Consider the following 25216-nt stretch of genomic DNA (forward strand, 5'->3'; position numbering starts at 1 on the left):
AGAGGAGCCTGGCAGGCTACAGTCCACAGGGTTGCAAAGAGTAGGACACAACTGAAGCGACTCAGCACGCATGCACACACAGCCTTTATCACTACGGGGAAGGGACTCTGCTTGCTCAACGGTCACCTCCCTCATCAGAAATAACATAGGACACAACAGCAGGCACTGCCTTGTTTGTGATGGCAAGCGGTGCCCAGCACACAAGAGACGTCGGATCGAACCAGGCCTGACTCCAAAGCCCCTTGCTCAGGCTCTGTGATCCTAGACTCTGTTGGCGTGTATGCTGGGCTACATTGTATAGACCTGCAGCAAGTCAATGAGAAGAGCAGGTGGGGCTGCGACTGGAAAAGGAAGGTGCGCCTTCTCCCCTTGCAACAGGAGACAGAGGCAAAGCAGAGAGGGGCTCTGGGTCACGTTACAAGAGCCGGGCGCTCTGTGCTGCAGGGGGATATCTCAGGGCACACAGGTAGGTTCAGACCATCGATGAAAGGGGATTCTGGGCCCAGAGATGCTGACAGGTGAAATGTCATGGCCGCAGTGGGCTGCGGGGCACTCTCCACCCGGACTTTCCACTTGTGGCCGCCCCGGCAGGAGCAGAGAGCGGTAAAGCCTGCCACCTAGTGGACGAGATGCATCATTGAGCTTGTCTGCAGGAAAAGTGCATGGAATTTTAAAGGGCACAGGAATCTGAGGTTGAGCTGCTTGTATATTTTGGAGATTAATGCGTCTCAAATGGCAACCCACTCCAGTATTCTTGCCTGGGAAATTCCATGGACCGAGGAGCCTGGTGGGCTCCAGTTCATGGGGTCACAAAGAGTCAGACACGACTGAAGTGTCTAAGCATGCATGCGTGCATGCAGCTCAACGTCAAACAAACAACCCAATCAAAAAATGGCAGAAGACCTAAACAGACATTTCTCCAAGAAGACATCCAGATGGATAATTAACACATGAAAAATATGCTCAACATCACCTATTATTAGAGAAATGCAACTCAAAACTACAAGGTATCACCTCACATTGGTCAGAATAGCCATCATAAAAAAAATCTACAAACAATAAATGCTGGAGAGGATGTGGAGAAAAGGGAACCCTTTTGCACTGTTGGTGGGAATATAAATTGATACAGCCACTATGGAGAACAGTGGGCTGGTGCACTGGGACGACCCAGGGGGATGGTGTGGGGAGGGGGGAGGGAGGAGGGTTCAGGATGGGGAGCACATGTGTGCCTGTGGTGGATTCATTTTGATATTTGGCAAAACTAATACAATTATGTGAAGTTTAAAAATAAAATTAAATTAAAAAAAAATAAAAATAAAAACTAGGAATAAAACTACCATACAACCTAGCAATCCCACTACTGAACACATACCCTAACTGAAAAAAAAAAACCATAACTGAAAAAGACACATGTACCCCAGTGTTCACTGCAGCACTATTTACAGCCGGGACATGGAAGCAACCTAGATAGTTATCAACAGATGAATGGATAAAGAAGTTGTGGTACATATATACAGTGGAATATTACTCAACCATAAAAAAGAATGGCTTTGAATCAGTTCTAGTGAGGTGGATGAACTTCGAGCCTGTTATACAGAGTGAAGTAAGTCAAAAAGAGAAAATATATCATATATTAATGCATATATATGGACTCTAGAAACAACGGTACTGATGAACCTATTTGCAGCGCAGGAATAGAGACTCAGACAGAAAACAGACTTACGGACAACAGCAGGGAAGGTGAGGGGATACGTTGAGAGAGTAGAAAGATGAAATACATACCTCACCATATGTAAAATAGCTAGCTAATGGGAAGTTGCTGCACAGCACAGGGAGTTCAGCCTGGTGCTCTGTGACAACCTAGAGGGGTGGGATGGGGTGGGAGGTGGGAGAGAGGTTCAAGAGGGAGGGGGCATGTGTACACCTGTGGCCGATTCATGCTGATGTGCGGCAGAAACCAACACAGTGTCCTAAAGTGATTAGCCTCCAATTAAACAAAGTGTACACGAATCACATGGGGATTTTGCTGAAATGCAGATTCTGACTCAGCAGATCCGGAAGGAACCCAGGGTTCTGCCTTTCCAGCCCCCTCCCAGGTGATACTTGATGCCGCTGGTCCACAGACCACACTTGGTGCAACCAGGTTCTACAATTTCTGAAGCGCAACACCCCCCGAACTTGGAAGCTTGGGGAGGTGACAGCATGGGAAACAGAGTTAGAAGGCACCGGAGTATTTGGAGTTTTTTAAGTTAAAGAAGTCAGAGACCTGCAGGTGGGGTTGAGGGACTGAGGGTCAAGTCAGCGTGGGCTGCCTCCTGGAGAAGGCAGAAGAGGAGAAGAGGGAAAAGGGAGGAAGAAGAGAAGAGGACGTGTTGTAGTGACGAGGGATGCAAGACAGTGACAAATGGAAATGCCATGAGGGTCACAGAACAGGCCAGCTCACAGGGTGGGTGCTACCCAAGATTCTCACAGGTGAGGATGAGAACTAGAACACACGCTCTGCCCTGGCTGAGGACCGCCCCAGTCGAAAACTGACCCGGTCGTCCTCAAAGCCACAATCACCCATCACTGGCATCAGCCACTCAGTTTTCACTCCAATCGTTGGTGGAGGCATTATTAAATTAGCTTTTTCTATTTAGAGATTTCTCTGGTTTCGTTTCTTCTTTTTTGAAAACTTTAGGGGCTTCCCAGGTGGCTCAGTAGTAAAGAATCCAGACGTGAGTTTGATCCTTGGGTTGGGAATTTCCCCTGGAGAAGGAAATGGCAACCCACTCCAGTATTCTTGCCTAGGAAATCCCAGAGACAGAGGAGCTTGGTGGGCTACCATCCAGAGAGTGGCAAAGAGTCAGACACGCACGCAAGCAAGACATATTAAGAGAAGATATCCAGCCTCTCCCAGCCCCAGCCTCTCTCATCCCCACCTTCCCAATCCTTCTGCGATCCTATAGCGTTTACAGCCTGCTTTGTACCCTTCCATACCTTTCTTCCCACCCTTATAAAAACATCCAAACATAACTTCACACATGGGAAGTGCCTGGTGGTTATTTCTTGGAAATGAGATCATACAAAATATATTTTTATGCAACCTAACCCTCTCACTTAATAATACATCAAAAATGTGCCTCCAGATCAGGGATTGGCAAATGTTTTCGGAAAGCACCAGAAAAAAAAAAAAAAAAAAAAAACTTTCGGCTTTGCAGGCAATACAGGCTCTGTCACAACCACTCAATGAACTGACCACTGTGCTATGGAAGCAGCCAGAGTCAATATGCAAATGATGAGTGTGGCTTTATCCCAATAAAACTTTATTTACAAAAACAGGCAGTGGGCTGCCTGTTCCAGGTCCATAGCTATAGCTCTAATCCATTGGTGTTTTATATTGACTTTGATTCTTTAGAATTGTATTATTATTTTATTTTTTTAATTTTATCATTTTATTTTTTTTAATTTTACTATTTAAACTTCTCAGTTAATAAAAGTATACTATGAAGTATAATATACATACTTCAAATCATACAAATCATAATGGCACAATTTGATGAATTTTCACAAAATGAAGTATTTCACAAAGTGAAATACGTATATTTGTGTAGCAAGCTCCCATATTAAAAACCAAAATGACCTGCTTCATAGAAGCCCCACACATCAATTTTGATTCACTGTTTTCAACAACTGCATAATATCCTATAAAATGGATATAAGCCTAATTAGGCGGATTCCAATTCTTTGCTGCTGCAAAGAAAACATCAATAAACACGCTTATTCTGGGCATTATTTCCTTACATGCTAGTGTTTTATTTCGATAGGCTAGATTCCCAAAAGGGAAATTTGAGAGTCAGAGTGTGCATATATATACATATCTTAATAGATATTGTAGGACCACGTCCCTCAAAGGCAGTAGAGTCACAGCCCTGAAGGTCCTGGCAGCACCCCGAGCCATGCCATTCAGCAGGCATTTAGGAACAATGACTGCATACCCAGTACGTGCCCAGGTTTGGGGGCCTCAGACAGTGGTCTGGGCTTGACCTTTCTCACGAGGCTTAAACATTCAGGGAACAAGAGAAGGAACACTTCAGCTCCCTCCATCTCTTCACGCCAACTCCATCTCCTTCAGTGTCCAGATGCCAATTCCCACCTCAAAAGTCAAAAGGCTTCCCATGATGGGTGGGCAGGGAACCCTGGCCTCAGGGGTGAGCAGACAACTATCTGTAAACTCATTTAGAAAGATGGTTCCACAGATAGAGATAGGATTTAACGCAACTTCATCACAAAAACACTGAAGAGAAGCAAAATAATGTGGGTGTCTTGATACATTTGTTTTAAGGGAATTTGCTCTCTAATGAGTACACAGTGAAATGTTTTGAACAAACCTATTTTCCTGTATTATTGATCCCCCCCCAAAAAAAATTAACAACTGTTAAGTGTGATGTAATCTAAAAGATCTGAAGCCCTAATTACTGAAACTTGGAGGGGTGTGCGGGGGTAGGGGGCCAGGCACGTCTGTACACAAAGGGATTTCTCTGAGAATGGTATTCACAGCTTTAAGCAGATCTTCAATGGCAGCTGTGACATTAAAAAAAAAGAGGATTAACATGATAGGGGTTCAGTTCAGTTCAGTCCCTCAGTCGTGTCCAGCTCTTTGCAACCTTATGGACTGCAGCACACCAGGCTTCCCTGTCCATCACCAACTCCCAGAGCTTGCTCAAACTCATGTCCATTGAGTCAGTGATGCCTTCCAATCAGTTCATCCTCTGTCGTCCCCTTCTCCTCCCGCTTTCAATCTTTCCCAGAATCAGGGTCTTTTTCAATGAGTCGGTTCTTCGCATCAGGTGGCCAAAGTATTGGAGTTTCAGCTTCAGCATCAGTCCTTCCAATGAATATTCAGGACTGATTTCCTTTAGGATTGACTGGTTGGATCTTACAGCACAAGGGACTCTCAAGAGTCTTCTCCAACACCACAGTTCAAAAGCATCAATTCCTTGGCACTCAGCTTTCTTTATAGACCAACTCTCACATCCACAAATGAGTAATGAAAAAAACCATAGCTTTGACTAAACGGAACTTTGCTGGTAAAGTAATGCCTCTGTTTTTCAACATGCTGTCATAGCTTTTCTATAGGGGTTAGGGCTATACACATGTCAAAACTCACCACAGGAATGCCTAAGATAACGACATTTCACTGTATGTAAATTTTACCTCACAAATTTAAAAAAATTACAAATTTGTTTTGAATTCTTGTGGATGACGTGCAGGCTGAAAGGTTTAGGGGGAACTGAATTGATGTCTTCAATTCCCTTTGAAATGTGTCAAAAATAAGACAAAGTGATGGATGGGGAGTGAGATGGATGGATACATGACTAAGCAGTGTTAATGGCAGGATCTAAGTGACTGATAAATGACTGCTGTAAAATTCTTTAAATTTTGCTGTGTGTCGGACATTTTTCGTAACAAAATGTTGGAGAAAAATACTAACCCATAATGTATAAAGGAGTAGGAAACCCACAAGAACTGGGTCCTATCCCCACGCTAGGATGTGTGACCTTGAGATATTACTTTCTTTTTCTGAGCCCCAGTGACACAGCTGTTTAGTGGCGGGGCGGGGGAAGGTGGGTAACTGTTGCTGTGACACCATCCATTATGGACAAAGATGGTGTTGTTCTGCAAATCGGGACATCTCCAAAAAGACAGCCTTTGGGAAGGAATGGCTTTGAAAGTAAAGACTGCCCCCTAGTGGGCCCTAGCAGCCTAGCTTGTTGTCATTTTATCTCCTTGTAATTGCTGGGTGGTATTTTGAGATATTAGTCATTTTGAGATATTAGTCCACCTGAATTTTTCTTCTTTACATTTCCTTTTTCCTCCCTCCTTCCCTCTCCCCTTAAATAGAGAACCAACTCGGGGAAGGATGTGACAGGGCAAACGGCAGAAATAGCCTTCAGGTCTTTCTGGCTGTGTTTTCCAAACTCCCAAAGCTCAAAGGTTTCAAAAAATAAATGGACAGAGAGTATCTGAAAAAAACTCAAAGGGCAAGGAATGTATCCTGACAAGAAGGACATTCTCCATAGCAAACAAAAGGAAGAAAGATGAGAAAAAGTTCCAAGAGTCTCTTGCAACTGGCAAGACCCCAGGTTGTGATGTTTGTCCAGGAAAAGAGGTTTGTTTTTCCCCATGTTGGGTCCCAAGTGTCTAGAACATGCCTGACAAGCCGTGGAAACTCAAGACATATTTTCAAAGGATTTTTTGTGGTTTTTTTGTGGGCCGTTATTGAATTTGTTATAATATTGTTTCTGTTTTATGTTCTGGTTTTTTGGCCAAGGGGCCTGTGGACCTTCAGAACCGGTGCCCTGATTCTGCATTAGAAGGTGAAGTCTTAACCACTGGCCCACCAGGGAAGTAAGTCCCTCTCCATACACACCGTTAACGGGTAAGTGAATGATTGGGAGTGAGTGAGCAGATTCTAGAGAAGCTTATAACCAGAACATAGTGAAGGGAAGCCACACCGAACCGCTAACAGCCTCCCCGACCCCCTGCCATTTCCAGCCTCCAGACTTCTGTGCACCATATCCTCTGCCTGGAACTCAGCATCCCAGTGGGACCAAGGGCCATGGAGCCGGGCTGCCTGGGCTCAGATCACACCACTTACTGTGTGATTCCAGTAAAAGTTACTTAACCCACTCCGTGCGTCAGTTTTCTCACTGGTAAAATGGGGACAATAATAATACCTACGACAGAGGACTGCTCTGAAGATTAATGAGTTGACCTCTGTAGAGCTCCCGGCATGAAATAAGAACTCAATAAACAGAGCTGATGTCATTTTTCTTCTTTTCCTGGACACAAAGCTGCTCTACCCAGATAACCCTTATATATCTTATAGAGTCAACTCAGCCATGGCTTCCTTCAAGAAGCTTCAGGTACCCCTCTGGGTGCTCTCAGGGCACAATCACATTATTTGCCACATTGTAATATAATTATCTGTATCTGTCTCTCCCACTAAGCTGTGAGCTCCTGCGGGCAGAGATGAGATCTTATTTGTCAATGGATACAATCTGGGAGTCAAGCCCTTCCTGAATGAATGTCTGTGCTTACTGAGCTCATCCCACCCTCCTACCTGTAACATGCCACCTTTCTCACACTGTAGCTACCCAATCACTCCCAACTACCCCTACCTCCCATCTCACCCCTCAGGTACAGCATACCCAGGACTGCCCTCTGCTCGTCTAGTCTTGTTCTGCCATATTGGTTTTACACCACTGACCATCAGCCAAACCCAGTCTAAACTAGAGAACAAGGGTGTTAGTCGATACAACCACAGAAGCTTCCCTGGTGGCTCAGACGGTAAAGAATCCGCCTGCAACGTGGGAGACGTGGGTTCAATCCCTGGGCTGGGAAGATCCCCTAGAGGACGGCATGGCAACCCACTCCAGTATTCTTGCTTGGGAAATACTATAGACAGAGGAGCCTGGCGGGCTCCAGTCCATGGGGTTGCAAAGACTCAGACAGGACTGAGCAGCTAACACTAACAGTTTCACATAGAAGGTAGGCAGTTCTTTACATAACAAGAGGGGCTTCTGTGAGCTTTCAGCATCAGTTTCCTTTCTCTTAACAATGCTTTTAAAATCTCTCTTGGAATCTAGTCTATAGATGGATGTGAACCTCACCCTTTCATAATAGCCTGTCAAGAATTTACATCTCTCTAATGCTCTTCTTTTTTTTTCAATTTTTAAAAATACTTTTTTGGCCGCATTACACACAGCAAGTGGTATCTTAAGTTCCCAGACTGGGGATCGAACCTATCCCCCTTGCAGTGGAAGCTTGGACCCAACCACTGGACCCCTGCTCTTCTTCTTTGGATGTGGGGATGTCAGATTTTGGGAAGGATTTAAACACAAAATATTGGGAGTTCCTAAGTCGTTCCAGGAGATGGTTTAGGCTAATGAGGTTGTGTACAGAACAGCACAGTGGTAAGAACACTGAATGGGTGTTCCAAAGAGAAACATCCAAAAAACTGCTCCTTCGGCTTTTTGTGAGAACAGTCCCAATTTCTGGGAGATAAAACTATGAATATGGTTAAGGACTTGTAGATGGCTGCAATGTAGACAGAAATATAAAAATGGGACATTAGTTGGTGTGTTAATAAGGAGATATTCAATTGAATGGGGGAGGTGTTTTATATATAAGGACATGGGCTTCATAACCTCCAGGAGCATTTTACAACTCTGATGGTGGCTTCTGACTGTACTGCCTCCCACTCCAGTATTCTTGCTTGGAGAACTCCATGGACAGAGGAGTCCGGTGGGCCTCATAGTCCATGGGGTCGCAAAGAGCTGGACACGACTTAGCGACTAACACACACACGAGGGCAATGAGACACCACTGATGAGCTTTTCAAAGAACAGGACTGATCAGATTTCCATCCCGAGCTTTCCCCTGCAAGATCCTTGATGGCAGATACGAAGCCTGGATTTCAGGAGCCAAAGGAGATGAGGGAACCCTCAGATCTTTCAGAAGCACGTGTAGCCTTGTATCTCTGGAGACGGTGGGATTTCAAAGAGCATGTGATGCTCAGAGCAGAAGACTGGTGAGTGGCGAGTCGCACCACTGGGCATGCCTCTATAGTGCAGATGAAGTGGGGCAACTCAACACCACAGGCCGCATCTGGCCTCTCGCTCCCTCTGCTCTGTCTGGCTAAGATCAAGGAGCAGGGCCTGGAGTCCCAACAATGACACCAGAAGGATGCTGGGGAGATCAGAGGGATACCCAGGTGACCCGGGCCCCTCCCAGGCCCCCTCCAGGCTGGCCACCACGCCCAGCTCCCAGCTGCAGTTGAGTGTGGCTCATAGCTGCCCCGTGTTCAGAGAGCTGCCCTCAGCCACACAGAAGCCACGGAGCCTGGGAGGTAACACCTCCCTCCTGCTTTCAATCTCAGTAGCCGGGAGCGAGGTCTCAGTCAGCCCAGCCTGTAATAAAATACCATCGACTGGGTGGCTTAAATGGCAGATGCTTATTTCTCACAGCTCTGGAGGCAAGAAGTCCGACATCAAGGTGCAGGTCCTGGTGACAGCCCCCTTCCTGGCTTGCAGGTGGCCACCTCCTTATTGTGTCCTCCTGTGGCCATAAAGCCACCAAGCCCCTCACAAAAGCCCACGTTCATCTAACCCTAATTGTCCCAAAGACTCCAACTTCAAACAGCATTTCACGGGGCTGGGGCTTCCACATGTGGATTTTAGGGGGACTCAACTCAGTCCACAGAATGGACCTGTCAGAACAGCCCTCCAGCCTCTAGGAGAAGCTCACCCTGCACTGTCACACGTGTTCCAGAACCCCATGGAGTCTGCCCAAAGCTGGTCTTGAGCGGAAATCACACTCCCATTCAGCATGTCCCTGCTCCATCCTCACGCCTCATTTCATGAACAGCTCTAATAAATCACTTGAAGCAAAATCTCCAACTCAGGTCTATATTTAGAGAAGCGCAGTCAAAGCATCAGGTTCTTCTACCATCAATCAATCAACTGACTCAGGCCAGGTTCGGACCGTGCCTGGCGTGGTGAGCTAGTGATAGCAGGGCATGGTGACCTGCAGGCCGGAGGCTGGGTGCTCATCCCTGCTCTGCACGTGACATCAGGCAAGTCGTCCAGCCTCACCGAGTCTTAGCTCCCTTGTCTGTATGCTGGCAACACCACTACCTCCATTGCATGACCCCCTATCAAAGCACTTGGAAAATAAAAAACCACTATTAATACACCGATAGCTACTCAGTTAGTGCTAGCAGAACCCTGAGTATGCAGATATTCAGTCCCTAACTTTAAGGGAGCCCCTACTTCCCTTCCTTCCCCTCATTATAGATTGAATTGCATCCCCGTAAAAGATATGCTCAAGACTAATCTGAATGTGACCCTGTTTGGAGACAAGGTCTCTGCAAATGCAATCAAGTTAAGATGAGGTCATACTAGATTAGGAGCTTCCGTGGTGGCTCAGATGGTAAAGAATCCACCTGCAAAGCGGGAGATCTGGGTTCAACCCCTGGGTTGGGAAGATATCCTGGAGAAGGAAATGGCTACCCACTCCAGTACTCTTGCCTAGAGAATTCCATGGACAGAGGAGCCTGGTGGGCTACAGTTCATGAGGTCGCAAAGAGTCGGACACGACTGAGCACAGCACAGTGTTTAAGTTAACAGTATGCAATATGTTGATCTGATACATTTGCATAATGCAATACGATTACATCCCTGCATTAGCTAAGGCCTCTATAATGCCACAGAATTATTTATCTTTTTATGGTGGAAACAATGGATGGACCTTGAGGGCATTATGCTGTCCTTTGGTTTTAAGCACTGTGCGTTCAATGGGTTGGTTAAAGACGGGGCTGTCCACAGTAACATATGAGTCAGTGTAGTTCCTAGAAAATAACAGTAGAGGGGAGCAGAGCCTCATTTTTGCCCCATCCACCCAGGAAGTTTATAGACAGTGGATGAATTCAGCTCTTCTTGAGGCTTCTACTCCTAGAGTGAGTGACACTTACTCAGTTGTGTCCGACTCTGCAACCCCATGGACTGTAGCCTGTCAGGCTCCTTTGTCCATGGAATTCTCCTGGTCCAGGGATCAAACACCTGTCTCCTGCACTGCAGGCAGATTCTTTACCATCTGAGCCACCAGGGAAGCCTATTTTTAAGAGACATTCTACTCCTTGGGGACCCTCAGGTATTCCACTGGGACAAAGTCAGCTGCTCATCTTCCTCTCAGAGGAAAAAGCAAATCAAGTGAAACATACATTCCTTAAGAGCCCACTGGGTGTCAGGAACCTCACTTTAAAACAGTTTATATTTTACAGGGATATTTTTCAACTTTTACGTGGTATAGGCACAGTTCTTCAGAGCAGCTGAACCATTCTGGAGCCTGAGATAAATTTTTAAAAAATCCTTTCTATGATTTGTCTTCTAAGATACTAAGTCATAAAACTTTGTATAAGTTAATTAGTGATGAAGTCTAAGAAGTTTGACATAAGCCTTGGGGAGAGAATTCCTTCAAAGTTTCAGTCCCATTCTGGCCCAGTTCAGTATTGAATTTATCACAGCTTTATGGCTAGGTTGGGCTTCTCCAGTAGCTCAGAGGCAAAGAATCTGCCTTCAATACAGCAGGCCCAGGAGACGCGGGTTCCATCCCTGGGTCGGGAAGATCCCCTGGTGAAGGGCATGCAACCCACTCCAGTATGCTTGCCTGGGAAATCCCATGGACAGAGGAGCCTGGCTGGCAACAGTCCATGGGGTTGCAAAGAGTTGGACACAACTGAAGCAACTTAGCACACCCACCTAACACACATGGCTAAGTTACCCAACCAGCCAGCTGCACTTTCATTCCGTTTGAGCTGTATGTGTCTGAGCCACATATTTCCTAAATGCTCCATTAGGAGGGCCAGACACCATGCTGCACCTCTTCAGCAGGCTCTATTATCCCTCTTTCTTATATTGTAGTATGAAGCATTTCAGAATTGCAAAAAGTATGGAGAATAACAGAACAGGACCAGAGCAGTAACCCTCAGGTTTAAGAAAGAAACACTGCAAATACGCAGAAAGCCCCAGGGATAAACACCGCATCTCTTCTCGTCCCTAAGATGTAACACTCTCCCAAACTGGGTGTTTATCATCAAGACTCTGTTTTCCCACTGGAAAAGTTCGGGTAAGAACCAAGCATCCGTTCTCTGCTATGGTAATAAAGGGAACAGAACTGCAGGCTCCAAAGATCCAGAGCGAAAGGGGGTGGGGAACAACAAGGAAGTTGGAGACCTTTATTTTTCCCCATGGAAGGGATAAACCAATTGCATTGCCCATCATTGTTATACAAAAATCTGGAAATAATAGATCTGCAGGGTAGCAATAAATGAAAATTAAGAAGGCAATAGAAATAATCTAAATTTGAATTATTTTCCACCGTTATTAGGATGAAAACCATTTCAAAGTACAGTGTCTGGCTTCAGAGTAGGTTTAGTCCACCGGCCAGAGCCTGCCATAAAATTAAGGTGTTCAGCATCTTGTCTGCTCTGCTGGCTCGTGACAACACCTCTGAGGTCTTGGAGAAAACCAACGTACTCCCGGGGCGGCTCCAGCTCTGAGCTCCAGCGCACAGAAGGTGCTGAGAGCCTCGCCCTGCAGGGTGCAGTTTCTAAGGATGCCTACGGCGGGGAGAGGCTGGAGTGGGATGGGGCCAGGGGCCGAGGAGGAAGGTAGCATCACCGCAGCTCCCGCCGCGCCCCCGCGCCGCCCATCCCTCGCTCCCCTGACTGAGCGCTCCAGCCGGGTCCAGGTCGAGCGGAGCCGGCGAGGGAGCCCCAGCGCCACCTACCGACAACAATGAGGACCTCCCTCTCGATGTGGGCTTGGATGTAGATGCGGCCGCGGCGCTCCGTGTGGTCCGTGCCGCAGAGGCTGGGGACGTTCATCACGCAGCGCTTGTGGACGTTCATCATGCAGGCTGCGGGGACAGAGGCAGGGCGCGCGGCTCAGGCTGGTCCAGGCTGGACCCCTCCGGTTCCCCTCCTTCCCTCCGAGGCGGGCGGAGATCAGCCTGCCCTGCTCGGGTCTCACCCGAAGGGCTTGCTTCTCCAACTCCCCCTCTCCAAAACCCCGACACCCCAGGCCCTCATGGACAGAGGAGGCGGAAGGTGTCTGTCCTTCCCGGAAGGCTGAGGTACCTGGCACACCCGCAAAGGCTCTGAAGCCAGAGTCACCAACTCCAGTGACACGGGGGTGTCTAACATAGTGAGGAAAGGTGCGGGTGTGGTGGTCTTGGCCAACCAGAGAACACAGCAGCTCCCTCTGAGGGCACAGCCCTGCAGGGTGCACGCCCAAAGTTGCCAAGATTTTCCCATTTTTCAGGAGTAAGCAGGAATCCTGACCTCTCCCGATTTTTAAATATTGATGATAGGCTGGGTTCCCTGGAAAGAGTCTGAGAATGGAAGTTGTGAGCAGGTTTACAGTGAGGGGCTCTGGGCCCACGAGGATGCCCTAAGGCTGACAAGAGGAGGGACTCGGGGGCTCAGAGGACCGTTCAGTGTTGTCCCAGACTGACACAAGAGGGCCAAGCCTTTGCCCCTGCATCTGCCAATCTGTGGTCATGAACCAGCCCTGGGAGGGGCATCATCTTGGAACCTGAGCTGAGCCCCCACAGTATCCACCATAACTAACTGCAAGAAAAAAACTTAAGACCCAGGGCAAGACGAATGGAATATGCAAACTGAATCTGACTGGCTGAAGTCTCCTGTGTGACGTGGTAAATACTGGCTCCCTGTCCACACTCCTGGAGTGCCCCTGTGCTTCTTTCAATGGGTGGCTGGTTTCCCCTAAGCCCCTCGGCTGCTCCAGGCTATGCCTGGAGTCCCATGTTCACTAGGGGTCCCTCATTCCAGTCTGAGAAGTCAGGAGAGGCTGGGTCACCCCACAGGGCATTTCAGGAGATTCCACAGGAGCTGGGGGCTTGGCATCCCTTCTCATCCCACCCAACCTCCAGGAGGCAGCAGGCAGATTTAAAAAAAACTGTAAATGAGTTGTGGGGAGAGAAGGTTGGCGGAAGGATGGAGAGCCCCCTGGAACCTGCATGCCCAAGTTCAGGGTCCTACGTCAGCACCAACTTGCTACCCCATCACCCAGGTATGAGCAAGGCCAATCCAGGCCCCAAGGACAGTCTTGAAGAATTGTGCCCTAAATAAATGGTTATTGTTGGTTATTGTTACTCAGCATCACGCCGGGGGTACCCAGCCCACCCAGGACTTGGGAGAATGTGCTGCAGACTTGGGCCCCAAACCATAAGGAAGCAGCTGGGGCAGCAGAGGCTCCTTGAGGGCACATGTACTTACTGTCACATTTCATCCCCTGGTGGATAAGTCCATAGAGCAATGACCCGCAGTGGTCACAAAACGTGGGGCTGGAGTATGTGTGGATCTTGAACTTGTGTTTGCTCCGGGGGTCCTGAGGGCCAAAGAAACAACAAGAGAGGTTGGTGTCAGTGTGGCATGCCAAGGTTTCACAATGCATTCAGCATCATTGGAGAACACGCTGAGAACTGCACTTGGCCCCCAGCATCCATCATACCTGCTGGGACCATCGCAGGAGCGCTGTACCCAAACACCAGGCTGGATAAACAGTCACTGAAGAATGAATGAATGAATGACTAAGACAGCTGATGGCTCCCATTCTCACCCAGCACACATACTCACTGTGCCTAGAAGCACTCCATCGGAGAACCCAACCTATTGACTCCTGCCAGCAGCAAGGACTGCAGAGATAGCAAACAAAACTCCAGACGAACGAAGTAGAAGGGTCCCCTTGTCTACTTCTCTCTCCTTTATCTTCTGAGCAACTTCTGAATTATCTAAAACCCAAGGCCTGAAACCTCCCCACTTAGAGGCCATTTGCTAGGACCTCTTCATCTACAGTCTTCCCTTGTAGCTCAGTTGGTAAAGAATCTGCCTACAATGCAAGGACACCCAGGTTCAATTCCTGGGTCAGGAAGATCCCCTGGAGAAGGAAATGGCAACCCACTCCAGGATTCTTGCCTGGAGAATCCCATAGACAGAGGAGCCTGGCAGGCTACAGTCCATGGGGTCGCAAGAGTCAGACACGACTTGGCAGCTAAACCACCACCACCATCATCTACAGGACAGAGTTCAAAGTCCAGTGAATACTCTGCAGACTGTGGCATGGACTACTAGCTTTCCACCAATACCCAGTCTTCCTTTCAATAAGAGAACCCTTGAGTTGCAGCAGAGCTCATGGCTGTCCAACTATAGACCACATTTCCCAGTCTCCCTTGCAACTTGGCGTGTGCATGTGATTGAGTTCTCACCAATGGGATGTATGTGTTTCAGTCATTCCTTTAAAAGAAAGGTGTACATCTTTCCAGGCTTCCCTGGTGGCTCAGATGGTAAAGAATCTGTCTGCAATGTGGGAGACCTGGGTTCAATCCCTGGGTTGGGAAGATCCTCTGGAGAAGGAAATGGCAACCCACTCCAGTATTCTTGCCTGGAGAATCCCCATGGACAGAGAAGCCTGGCAGGCTACTCTGTGACATGGTGTCACAGAGTCATACACGACTGAACGACTAAGCACATACATCCTCCCAGGATTCGCAGGTGGCATTACTGGTAAAGAACCCACCTGCCAATGTAGGAGATGTAAGAGATGTGGGTTCGACCCCTGGGTCAGGAAGATCCCCTGGAGGAGGGCATAGCAACCCATTCCAGCATTCCTGCCTAGAGAATCCCATGACAGAGGAGCCTGGTGGGCTACTGTGCATAGGGTTGCAAAGAATCAGACACAACCGAAGTGACTTAGCACCCTGCATGGTACAGCCTCCTAGGCCCCTTCTTCCCTTCCCACTGGCCGGAAGATGGTGAGAAGTGGAAGTGACCACCTTGGACCCACTGGCCCTGTACTTTGTCCCTTTAGACAGACATCTGAGAGAAAACCTACCTTCTGTCTTATTCAAGTCACTATATTTGGGGGTTATCTGTTACAGTGGCTCACACTGTTCCCTAACTAACTAACGTGCCCTTCCTAACCTGGCAGTGCAGTGCAGAAGTTAAAGGCACAGACTTGGGAACATAAACCGCCTGGGTTCTTCTTAGATGCATAATTTTGAGCAAGATATTTAATTTCTTTGTGCTTCACTTCCCTTGTCTGGACAATGAGGAGACTGATAGTGCTGTAAGCTTACAGGATCATTGGGAATAATAAATGAATTAACCTATGGAGAGAGCTTCGAACCGCCCGGCACACAGTAAGCAGTGAAAGCTTTTGCATTATTATTATTACATCGCTCATGTGATCCCAACAATGCCTCCAACACACATTACATTTTCTGTACCCAGGACTGGTTCATACTCCCAAACATGCCATGCCCTTCATGACTCTCTGGCTCCACATGATGTCTGTCTCCTTCAAGAGATGCTCTAATTTAAAAAACAAAAGTCTTCTTCTCTTTCCCAACCCAGCCTGCAAGTTGCTTCCTCCAAGAAAGAGTATATTGCAGAAGAGAAGACAAGGGCCCCAGGTTCCAACCCAAGGCTGATCTGACATTCTAGCCTTTGTTGTAAGCCACCTATCTCTTCCCTAATCCATTCATTCATCCATTCACATATATTTATTGATGCAAGTGCCTTTCCAAAACACATTCTAATAGAGACAGAAAATGAACAAATAAGGAAACAGACACAATAAGTAGAAATTATTTTATGTGCTATAAAAATAATGAGCATTTCTCCTTAGGAACCTGTTATTTTCAAAATGTAAAAATAATCTTTATACCTTCTAGGGTGGCTAACATTTTAGAAAACTGATACTGACAATACCAAGTGCTGATGTGGAGAGAACCTAATTGGAACCCTCCTGCAATACAGGGGGAATGCAAAATGGTAGAGTCTCTTTGGAAAGTGGCATGGCAGTTTCTATAAAGGTAAACATCCCCTTATCATATATGACACAGTATTCCCACTCCTAGGTGTGAAATGAATACATGCTGCTGCTGCTAAGTCGCTTCAGTCGTGTCCGACTCTGTGCGGCCCCATAGACAGCAGCCCACCAGGCTCCCCCGTCCCTGGGATTCTCCAGGCAAGAACACTGGAGTGGGTTGCCATTTCCTTCTCCAATGCATGAAAGTGAAAAGTGAAAGTGAAGTTGCTCAGTCGTGTCTGACTCTTAGTGACCCCATGGACTGCAGCCTACCAGGCTCCTCTGTCCATGGGACTTTCCAGGCAAGAGTACTGGAGTGGGGATGAATACATGAATCCACAGAAAAACCTGAAAGTTTACAATCACCTTATTTATAATATCCAAAGTCTGGAAACAAGCTAAGTACTCAACATTTACCATGTGAATCGATAAACGACGTGTGGTATATCCACACAATTGAATACTTCTCAGCAGTAAGAAGGAATGAACTACTGATACAGGTAAACTTTCTGAATCTCAGAAGCATTAGGGTAAGATAACAATGTCAAATACATGCTGTTTAATTCTGTTTAAATGACATTCTAGAAAAGGCAAAACTAAAAGAAAAGAAAAGGCATAACTATGGGGACAGAAAACAGATGGGTGGTTAAGAAGGATCAGAGGAGGAAAGGGAATTGATAACAAGTGGACAGAATGTGGGAACTTTTATGGGGTGACTGGAATAAGCTATATTATCAACCATGTGAATGTTACTGTACATATGTTTTAAAAATTGAATTTTGCTGCATGAAAACTCTGTTTCAACAAGTCTGCCTAAAATATCCTCCATCCCTGAAGGCTTTTGTTGGCCTTCATCTTCTTAATGAGCTACAGTGTTTCCTTCCTGATTTTCCAAACCTCTGTGGTCACGTCAAGTGGGTGAAGGGGTGACCCTTGCATAGCCCTGAACAGCCCAGGTGAAGAGGCAGAGTCAGCTCTGCTCTGGCTGTGGGACCTGCAGAGCTCCAGGATTCAGAAGGACCCCAGCCACCACCTCTCCTGCTCGAGGACTGAGCTGCTACCCCAGTAACAGCATCAGGGCTTGAAAGCAAAAAACAAAAACTACAGGCTCCCTGTTGATGGCTTAGCCAGCCATGTTTCCATCCTTGGGCAACGAGACTAAAAAAAAAGAAAAAAAAAAAAAAAACATCAGGTTCCTGGAAACAGTCCCAGTGCTCTGTGCCATAAAATGCTTCCCACTGCCCGCCCCGTGTGAATCCACCTTAAAAGGTGAGAAATGAACACCTCAAACCCACCTGTTCTTGACCCGCATTGGCCTGAAGGGGGAGCTCAAGGCTTCTCTCACTCCCCTGGCTGGCTCAACTCTGCAACTCCATAGACTGTATCCCGCCAGGCTCCTCTGTCTATGGAATTTTCCAGGCAAGAATACTGGAGCAAGTTGCCATTTCCTACTCCAGGGAATCTTCCGGATCCAGGGAGCGAACCCGAATCTCCAGGGTCTCCTGCACTGGCAGTCGGATTCTTTACCACTGTGCCACCTGGGCCTCTAAGGAAGATGAGAGCCAGTCTGGTTGATCAAATTCCAGGACGCTGACTGGCCCAACCTCAGTGGGTGGAGCTTTCATAGACCCTAAAGCCACGGGCACCTTTGAGTGGTGGTTCCATCCTCGGTCCCAAGGTCTCACCCTAAGAAGGGTGGGCATGACTGGCCTGGACCAACTCCACTCCAAGTCCTGGGGCAAGTTCTCTCTCTCCTCTTGGTTCCTGTGCTCCCTTCTGGGTTCCCTGATATGTTAACCTTTTTGAACCAAGAATTAGCTTTGAGGATATTTTAACTGCTTGAACTGTGGTGCTGGAGAAGACTCTTGCAAGTCCCTTGGACTGCAAGGAGATCCAACCAGTCCATCCTAAAGGAGACCAGTCCTGGGTGTTCATTGGAAGGACTGATGCTGAAGCTGAAGCTCCAGTACTTTGGCCACCTCATGCAGAGTTGACTCATTGGAAAAGACTCTGTTGCTGGGAGGGATTGGGGGCAGGAGGAGAAGGGGACGACAGAGGATGAGATGGCTGGATGGCAGCACCAACTCGATGCACATGAGTTTGAGTGAACTCCGGGAGTTGGTGATGGACAGGGAGGCCTGGCGTGCTGCGATTCATGGGGTCGCAAAGAGTCGGACACGACTGAGTGACTAAACTGACTGACTGAGGCCTGCCTCAATAGAAAGGAGTCCCCAAGGGCCTCATGAGCTCTACTTAGAGATCGGAGGCGAAACTCCACTAAGAATAAAGTTGCTCTTTGCTGGCATTGCACTTTCCTCCATGCCTATATCTTAGTGGGGAATCTCAGGGAGAAGACCTCAAGCATTCCTAACCAGACACTGCCAACGGGAAGAGCAGAAACCACAGCACAGCCTTCAGGCAGGGTCCTGGTTCAAGATTACCTCTAACCAGATTAAAGGAGTGTATGCCCTGCAGACCCTAATCCTATCAGCAACCCCATCCTTAAACCATCGCTATAAAACTCCTCACCAAACTGTCCTGGGTGGGGACACACAGTTTCAAGGGCAGGAACCTGCTTTGCCCTGGCAAAGCAATGAAGCTATTCTTTTCTACTTCACCCAAAACCCTGTCTCCATGGTTCAATCCAGCACTGGTGCACAGAAGCCAAGCTCCCCGCATCACTATCAGTAAAACATAATTAGTGGGAAGCTGCTATATAACGGGGAGCCCAGATTGGTGCTCTGTGATGACCTAGAGGTGTGAGATGGGGGGTGGGAGGGAGCCTCAAGCGGGAGGGGATATATACATATAGTTGTGACTGATTTGTACTGCAGTACAGCAGAAACCAACACAACATTGTAAAGCAATTATCCTCCAATTAAAAATTTTACAAAAAACAGAAACCCCTCTCCATCTTAGCAAGTCTCTTTCGCAGCAGGAGGTGCCAAGATGCACAAAGAAAGGGAAGGAAGAAGAAAACACAGTGATTGCGAGCTGTCCATATGCCCAGTGACAGCCATGTGGAAGGTGTTACTCATGCTGATTTCAGTGACGATGAAAGGAGCCCAGTCTAGAGAGGACCTTCTCCAAGGTCAACCAAACGGCCCCTGGAGGGCTGGGACTCACCCCACATCTGCCTGGCTCCAAAGTGGGAATACAGCAGGGTATTCTCTCTTTCCTCTGCAACCCCCAACTACATTAACGCCTCATCCTTCAGGTCCGGCTAAAATAGCACTTCCTTTTTGCTTTCCTTTGTTCATTCACCCAGTAAATGTATTCTGAGAGCAAGGTTCTTCCCAGGCATTGAGGGTACAACTGTGAGCAAAGGAGACAATACCTCCTCTGGTGGAACTTATGTTTTAATGGCAGAGAGAAAACAAAAGAAAATAACTGCCATGCCCCTCACCTCTTTGGGCTTCCCAGGTGGCTCAGATGGTAAAGAATCTGCCTACAGGGGGGCACCCGGGTTTGATCCCTGGGTTGGGAAGATCCCCTGGACAAGGGCACAGCAACCCCACTCCAGTATTCTTGCCTGGACAATTCCATGGACAGAGGAGCCTGGCGGGCTACAGTCCATGGGGTTGCAAAGAGTCAGACAGACTGTCTAACACTCACCCCTATCTTTCCCATCACAGTATTTATACCACTGCGTTGTAGCTGTGTGTTTAACTGCATCTCTCTCATGCTTAGCTGCATGCAACATGAGGCAATTTTGCTCTCCATGATATCCCAGAGCATATATTGTACTTAGCATACAGAAGGTGCTTGATAAATACTTAATGAGTGAGAGTCAACATTTATTGAGTGTTTAATTCATGCCAGGAGCCACTTGCAGGGAGTTATCAGACATTAACTCATTGAATCGTCATAACACCTCTATGAAGTCTGTACTGCTTACTGCCCCCATTTTACAGATGAGGAAACTGAGGGACCGAGAGGTGTAGTGACTTGCCCAGGGCTGCCCAGCCACTGCCAGCACTGCATGGCACACAGTAGGTGGCACATAGTGAGAGGTCCGTGAGCTGTGATGGCAGCAGTGGGCCGCAGTCACTGCTATGAAGCACAAAGAGGCCCTAGACGACGCACATGACCTGGACAGTCCTGTGCAAGATGAATTACACCAGACGGGAGAAAGAAAGGCCACTCAGACAGGATGCAGAGGAAAATCTGTTTCTCTGTGGTTTATTTAGAGGCTGATGGAGGCTCCTCCAATCTCATTCCCTTGCCTTCTCTTTCAGGAGGGCTAAGGCTTGTAAATACCAACTCCACCCATCCCCACTCCCACCCCCGACACCCGCTCTCATCTCTCAGACGACCCAGAAAACAGGTCATCTCCGGATTGATTTCTGGTCCCTTCCCTCCTTCCACTTGGGAGAGCTTGGAAAAAAGCCACACGCCCACAGCTGGGGTCCTTAGGACCTTCAAGGAGAATCATTCAGGGTGCCTGTCTATGTCTGCCCAGGCCCAAGGGGCAGGTCTGCACCTGGAGATGACCCTCCCCCAAAACCAGACACAGGTGACCGGTGGAGAGGTGGATGCTCAGTTCAAGTGTCAGAGGACAGGCCGTCAGGACATGTAGAGCCGTAGGGCTGAGGTGGTGATTACTGACAGCAGGCTCCAGGGAGAAAGGAACAAAGGCTTCATGACCCCAGGGATGGAGCTCCTGGTTGCAGTCTCCTAGGGGCCTGGCATTCTGCCCTCCAGTTCCATCTGACTCTCCTGTGTCCTCTAAAATTTATCCTTTGTACTTAAGCCAACCTAAGCAGGCATCTGCTACCTGCACTGGGAGGAGGGGCGGGGGTGGAATAATTGTCAAGATATTTACAATCACTTTGGCTCAAGTACTGCCCATACTGCCCACTGACGATCAGAATGGACTGCAGGGCCTAGCTACGCTGGGAGTTAACCCTTTAGTTGCCAGATCATGACAAGGTAGGGTGGGGAGGAGCTGCCAGGGAAAGAAGTGGATGGGTGGCAGGTGGGAGGGGGAGGTTCCGACGGCCCAGTGGCTATTCACCAACCAGCAGGTAAATACTTCATCATTTTCACAACTGGTCCAGTCGTGCTGGTGGATACAGGTTAAATGGCAGCTCTGCCTTTAGCTGAAGTACATTCCTTTCCCAGCCTCTGAGGCTGTGACTATTGACCAGGATGAGGTCAGGGATCCACGTGGCCTCTAAGTCAGAACTCTCCCCCCAGGTCTGTCTGGATCCCAGTCAAAGACGCAATGCCCAGCCCTGCCTCCATCCCTCCCCGACCTTGTTCTACAGTTGGCTTCCCCAGCCCAGCCCACAAGGGCTGGACCCCCTCCAGTGTACCTATAGCCCAACCCCATTCCTGGCCCGGGTCCTTCTTCATGTTCAGAGGTTACCATCTGGATGCCAAAGGCCACACTAAGTTTACAAACAGGCGGTATTTGGCCCATATGGAGCGTCTTAAAAATATTTTAAAAATCCTGAAATGTCAGAAAAAAATGCAGATTTCTGGTTCCTTTTGAAAACTCACAAGTTGGGGCAACACTGGACACATATTCCTCTGGGCGGAGCAGCGATGGCACCTTTAGATAAAGCATAAGCTTTCTAATTCTCCACAGTTCCCATCATTCTCTATTGTCTCACACCTTGCCTGCTTCACTCTCTTCCCTTCCCCACCTGGCCCCTGTAGGAATCTGGGTTTGTGACTTTTGCCAGACTCCCCATCCTCTCTCCCTAGGAGTCCACTGACTGGGGTCCTCTCTCCCTAGGAGCCCACTGACTGGGGTCCTTTCTTCCTAGGTGTCACTGGCTGGGGTCCAACCACATGTGGACATAACCTCATACTTCTGAATGATGAGTTCATGCAGTTCAGTGCCAAGAGCTTTCAGAAATGGGCTTGAAATTTTTGTATCCCTCCCGCAGCATCACCTCTTGACCTCTAGTCATCTCTCCCACCTGGTCACCTCTCCCATCCCTAAGCAATCAGGTTCTCACAGGATCCTGGCATGATGCCTCTACCCACTGTTTCATGGCATTGAGCTCTATCATGCTTCATACTAGGCACACTTGGATTTCCAAGTTTTCTTCCACGTCTGATCCTCATGCAAGACATTGTCAAATAACAAGAATAAAATGATTATCGACTACTGTGACTCTCACTGCCACCATGAATTCAGCACTCTTCCAAGCACTGTGCTAAGGGTTCCATATCACATCATTATTGTTGTTGTTGTTTAGTAGCTAAGTCCTGTCTGACTCTTTGTGACCCCATGGACTGCAGCCTACCAGGCTCCTCTGTCCATTGTCCCAAGCAAGAATACTGGAGTCAGTTGCCACTTCTTTCTCCAGGGGATCTTCCTGACCCAGGGATCGAACCCGTGTCTTTTATGTCTCCTACACCGGTAGGCAGATTCTTTACCACTAGCACCACCTGGATATCATATCATTAAACCCTCATAAAGACCACTGACATAGAAGTTATAATCCTGGTATTCCAGATGACCAAACTGAGGCTTAGAGAAGGAACTTTTCCGAGGTCACAAAGCAAGAAAGAAGAAGAGACAGGACTGCAATCACATTTGTCAGGTTCCAAATATGCAGGTAGCAGAGTGGGGACACCTGAGTGTCACCTGGCTGCTCCTCAGCCTTCCCAGAGGGCCTCCAACCCAATAGGGGATTACAGCTGATGACACCCCTCATCCCACACAAATGTGGCACCAGCCACCATCAGGTCACTCGGAGCTCCCACCCCCATCCCCAAACCAGAGTCTTCACTGTGAACACCTACTCCCCAGGACCAAAGGACAGACCCATCCCAGCTCAGCATCTTCCGCTCATCACCTGCCTCCAGGCTCATGCAGCTAAGGATGAAGGAAGCACAAATCAGGGGGAAAAAAGAACTTTAAATCTCTAAATCACAACCTAAAATAGCCTCTCTCAGCCTGAATGGGCTGTATGGCTTTGTGCACAGGTGGGCTGAAATTCGGCTGAGCTGAGGCAAAGCTGCAGGAATACGGAAGCTGCGCTGAAACACCAAGGTCATGAGAGCACGCACCGCAGCGTCAGTCAGAGGAGAAAGTCAGGGCAGCCTATAAATTCAGACTGTGTCGTCCCTGGCCCTTCACAGGCCACAGAAGCCTCGAAGGTATGTTTCCCAGGAGGTAGACAGGCAAGGCGAACCTGGAGACCCCAGCTGGAAATAGGGTCAGAAGAAAAGGAAGCTTGCAAGCCTGGGCTCTGGAGTTAACCGTGAGGCCTCAGGCAAGTTACTTGAGCACTCTGCGTCTCTGCTTCCTTGTCCATAAAGTGCAGATAAACTCAGTACCCACCTCATCGACTGGATGTGACGGCTAAAGCTCCCAGCATGCGCCTTGCATGAAGGACGTACAGGCTCTGGAGTGTATTATTCCAAAGAGAAAAGATAATCACGGTAACACCTCCCGAACTTCAGTCTTGAGCTGTCATATTTTTGCATGACTACATTCTACCAATAAAATTATTAATTCATACTTGGTGCTGTTTTTTCACTCAGAATGCCACTTTCACCTATTTTAAAACCTATTTTAACCTATTTTAAAATAAAACTAAGAGTGTGAACTTGTGGGATCGGTGTGCAAGTTATGTTTTTTTCTAACACACCCTTAAAAATGAAATAGACAACCCTTACAATGAAATTTTAAGATGTTCATCCCACCGGACTGCATTAACAAGCTGTAGAAACACAGACATACATATGTGCAGTGAGTAAGCCGATCAGCATTACCCTGTGGGGGCAAATGGGCATGTATATCAAAAGTTCAAATACTTCTCCCGTTTTGACCCAGCTGTCCCACTTCTGGGACTTGATCCTGGAGATAAACCCACATACATAGGAAATTTTATACACACACGGTTGTTCACTGCAGCATCGTTTATAATAGTGAAAGATTTTAAATGAGCCAAATGTCATAGGGATGGAGATACTCAAATCTTACTGCAGTTACACAATGGACTACCATTCAGGATGAAAATGAAGCTTTCTGCACTAACGTGGAGAAAATCTTAACAGTATATTTTTAAGAGAAGTCGAAAAAGAAAAATAAAAGCAGAACCCAAGGTGCAGAACTATGCTGCAGGCAACCTTTGGGTTGAGAAAGTGAGGTAGGATAAGAAAGTGTATTTTAAATTACTCAGGTCTGCAAAAGCAAATGCGAGAAGGAGAGGCTGCAAGAGAAGTTAATAAAAAAGTGTTTCTTTAGGAAGGCAGGAGGGAACAAAGTGGAAAGGAATACAACTTTTCCTTATATAGCTCTGTAGAGTTTTGATGGCACTCCACTCCAGTACTCTTGCCTGGAAAATCCCATGGATGGAGGAGCCTGGTCAGCTGCAGTCCATGGGGTCCCTAGGAGTCGGACACGACTGAGCGACTTCACTTTCACTTTTCACTTTCACGCATCAGAGAAGGAAATGGCACCCCACTCCAGTGTTCTTGCCTGGAGAATCCCAGGGACAGGGGAGCCTGGTGGGCTGCCATCTATGGGGTCGCACAGAGTTGGACATGACTGAAGCAACTTAGCAGCAGCAGCAGCAGCAGAGTTTTGATGACAGTAGAATATTTTCATGTTTATCTGGGCATCACGAAACTCCCACCGCACGTACCAGCCTGCCGGGTAACCCAACAGCATCGCCATGTCCCAAACTGCAGACAAAATGCTGAGAATTCCCGAGAGACAAAGAGGCAGGGGAACCTTAATTAGGACGATGTGGACTGAGATTCTGTGCACATGAAATGCGTAGAATGTTAGAAGCTGTAATTACACAGTTGGA

The 25216-nt window shown here is 47.8% G+C and overlaps 1 protein-coding gene across 2 annotated transcripts in view; it reads right to left on the bottom strand.

Moving 5' to 3' along the window:
* The window catches only part of PRKCB (protein kinase C beta), a 374895-nt gene that overhangs the window by 162447 nt on the left and 187232 nt on the right, over window positions 1-25216 (bottom strand). For both annotated transcript variants that reach the window (XM_086376807.1, XM_086376806.1), the window contains exons 4-5: window positions 13844-13955; window positions 12334-12462 (exon numbers count right to left, since the gene is read on the bottom strand). In XM_086376807.1, coding sequence (XP_086232933.1) covers window positions 12334-12462; window positions 13844-13955 — 241 coding nt within the window. The remainder of the gene's footprint in view (window positions 1-12333; window positions 12463-13843; window positions 13956-25216) is intronic.

The sequence above is a fragment of the Bos grunniens genome, chromosome 25, assembly GCF_055505025.1.
Source record: "Bos grunniens cultivar Pamir isolate PY7600 chromosome 25, Bosgru_T2T1.0, whole genome shotgun sequence".
In the NCBI taxonomy this organism is placed as follows: Eukaryota; Metazoa; Chordata; class Mammalia; order Artiodactyla; family Bovidae; genus Bos; species Bos grunniens.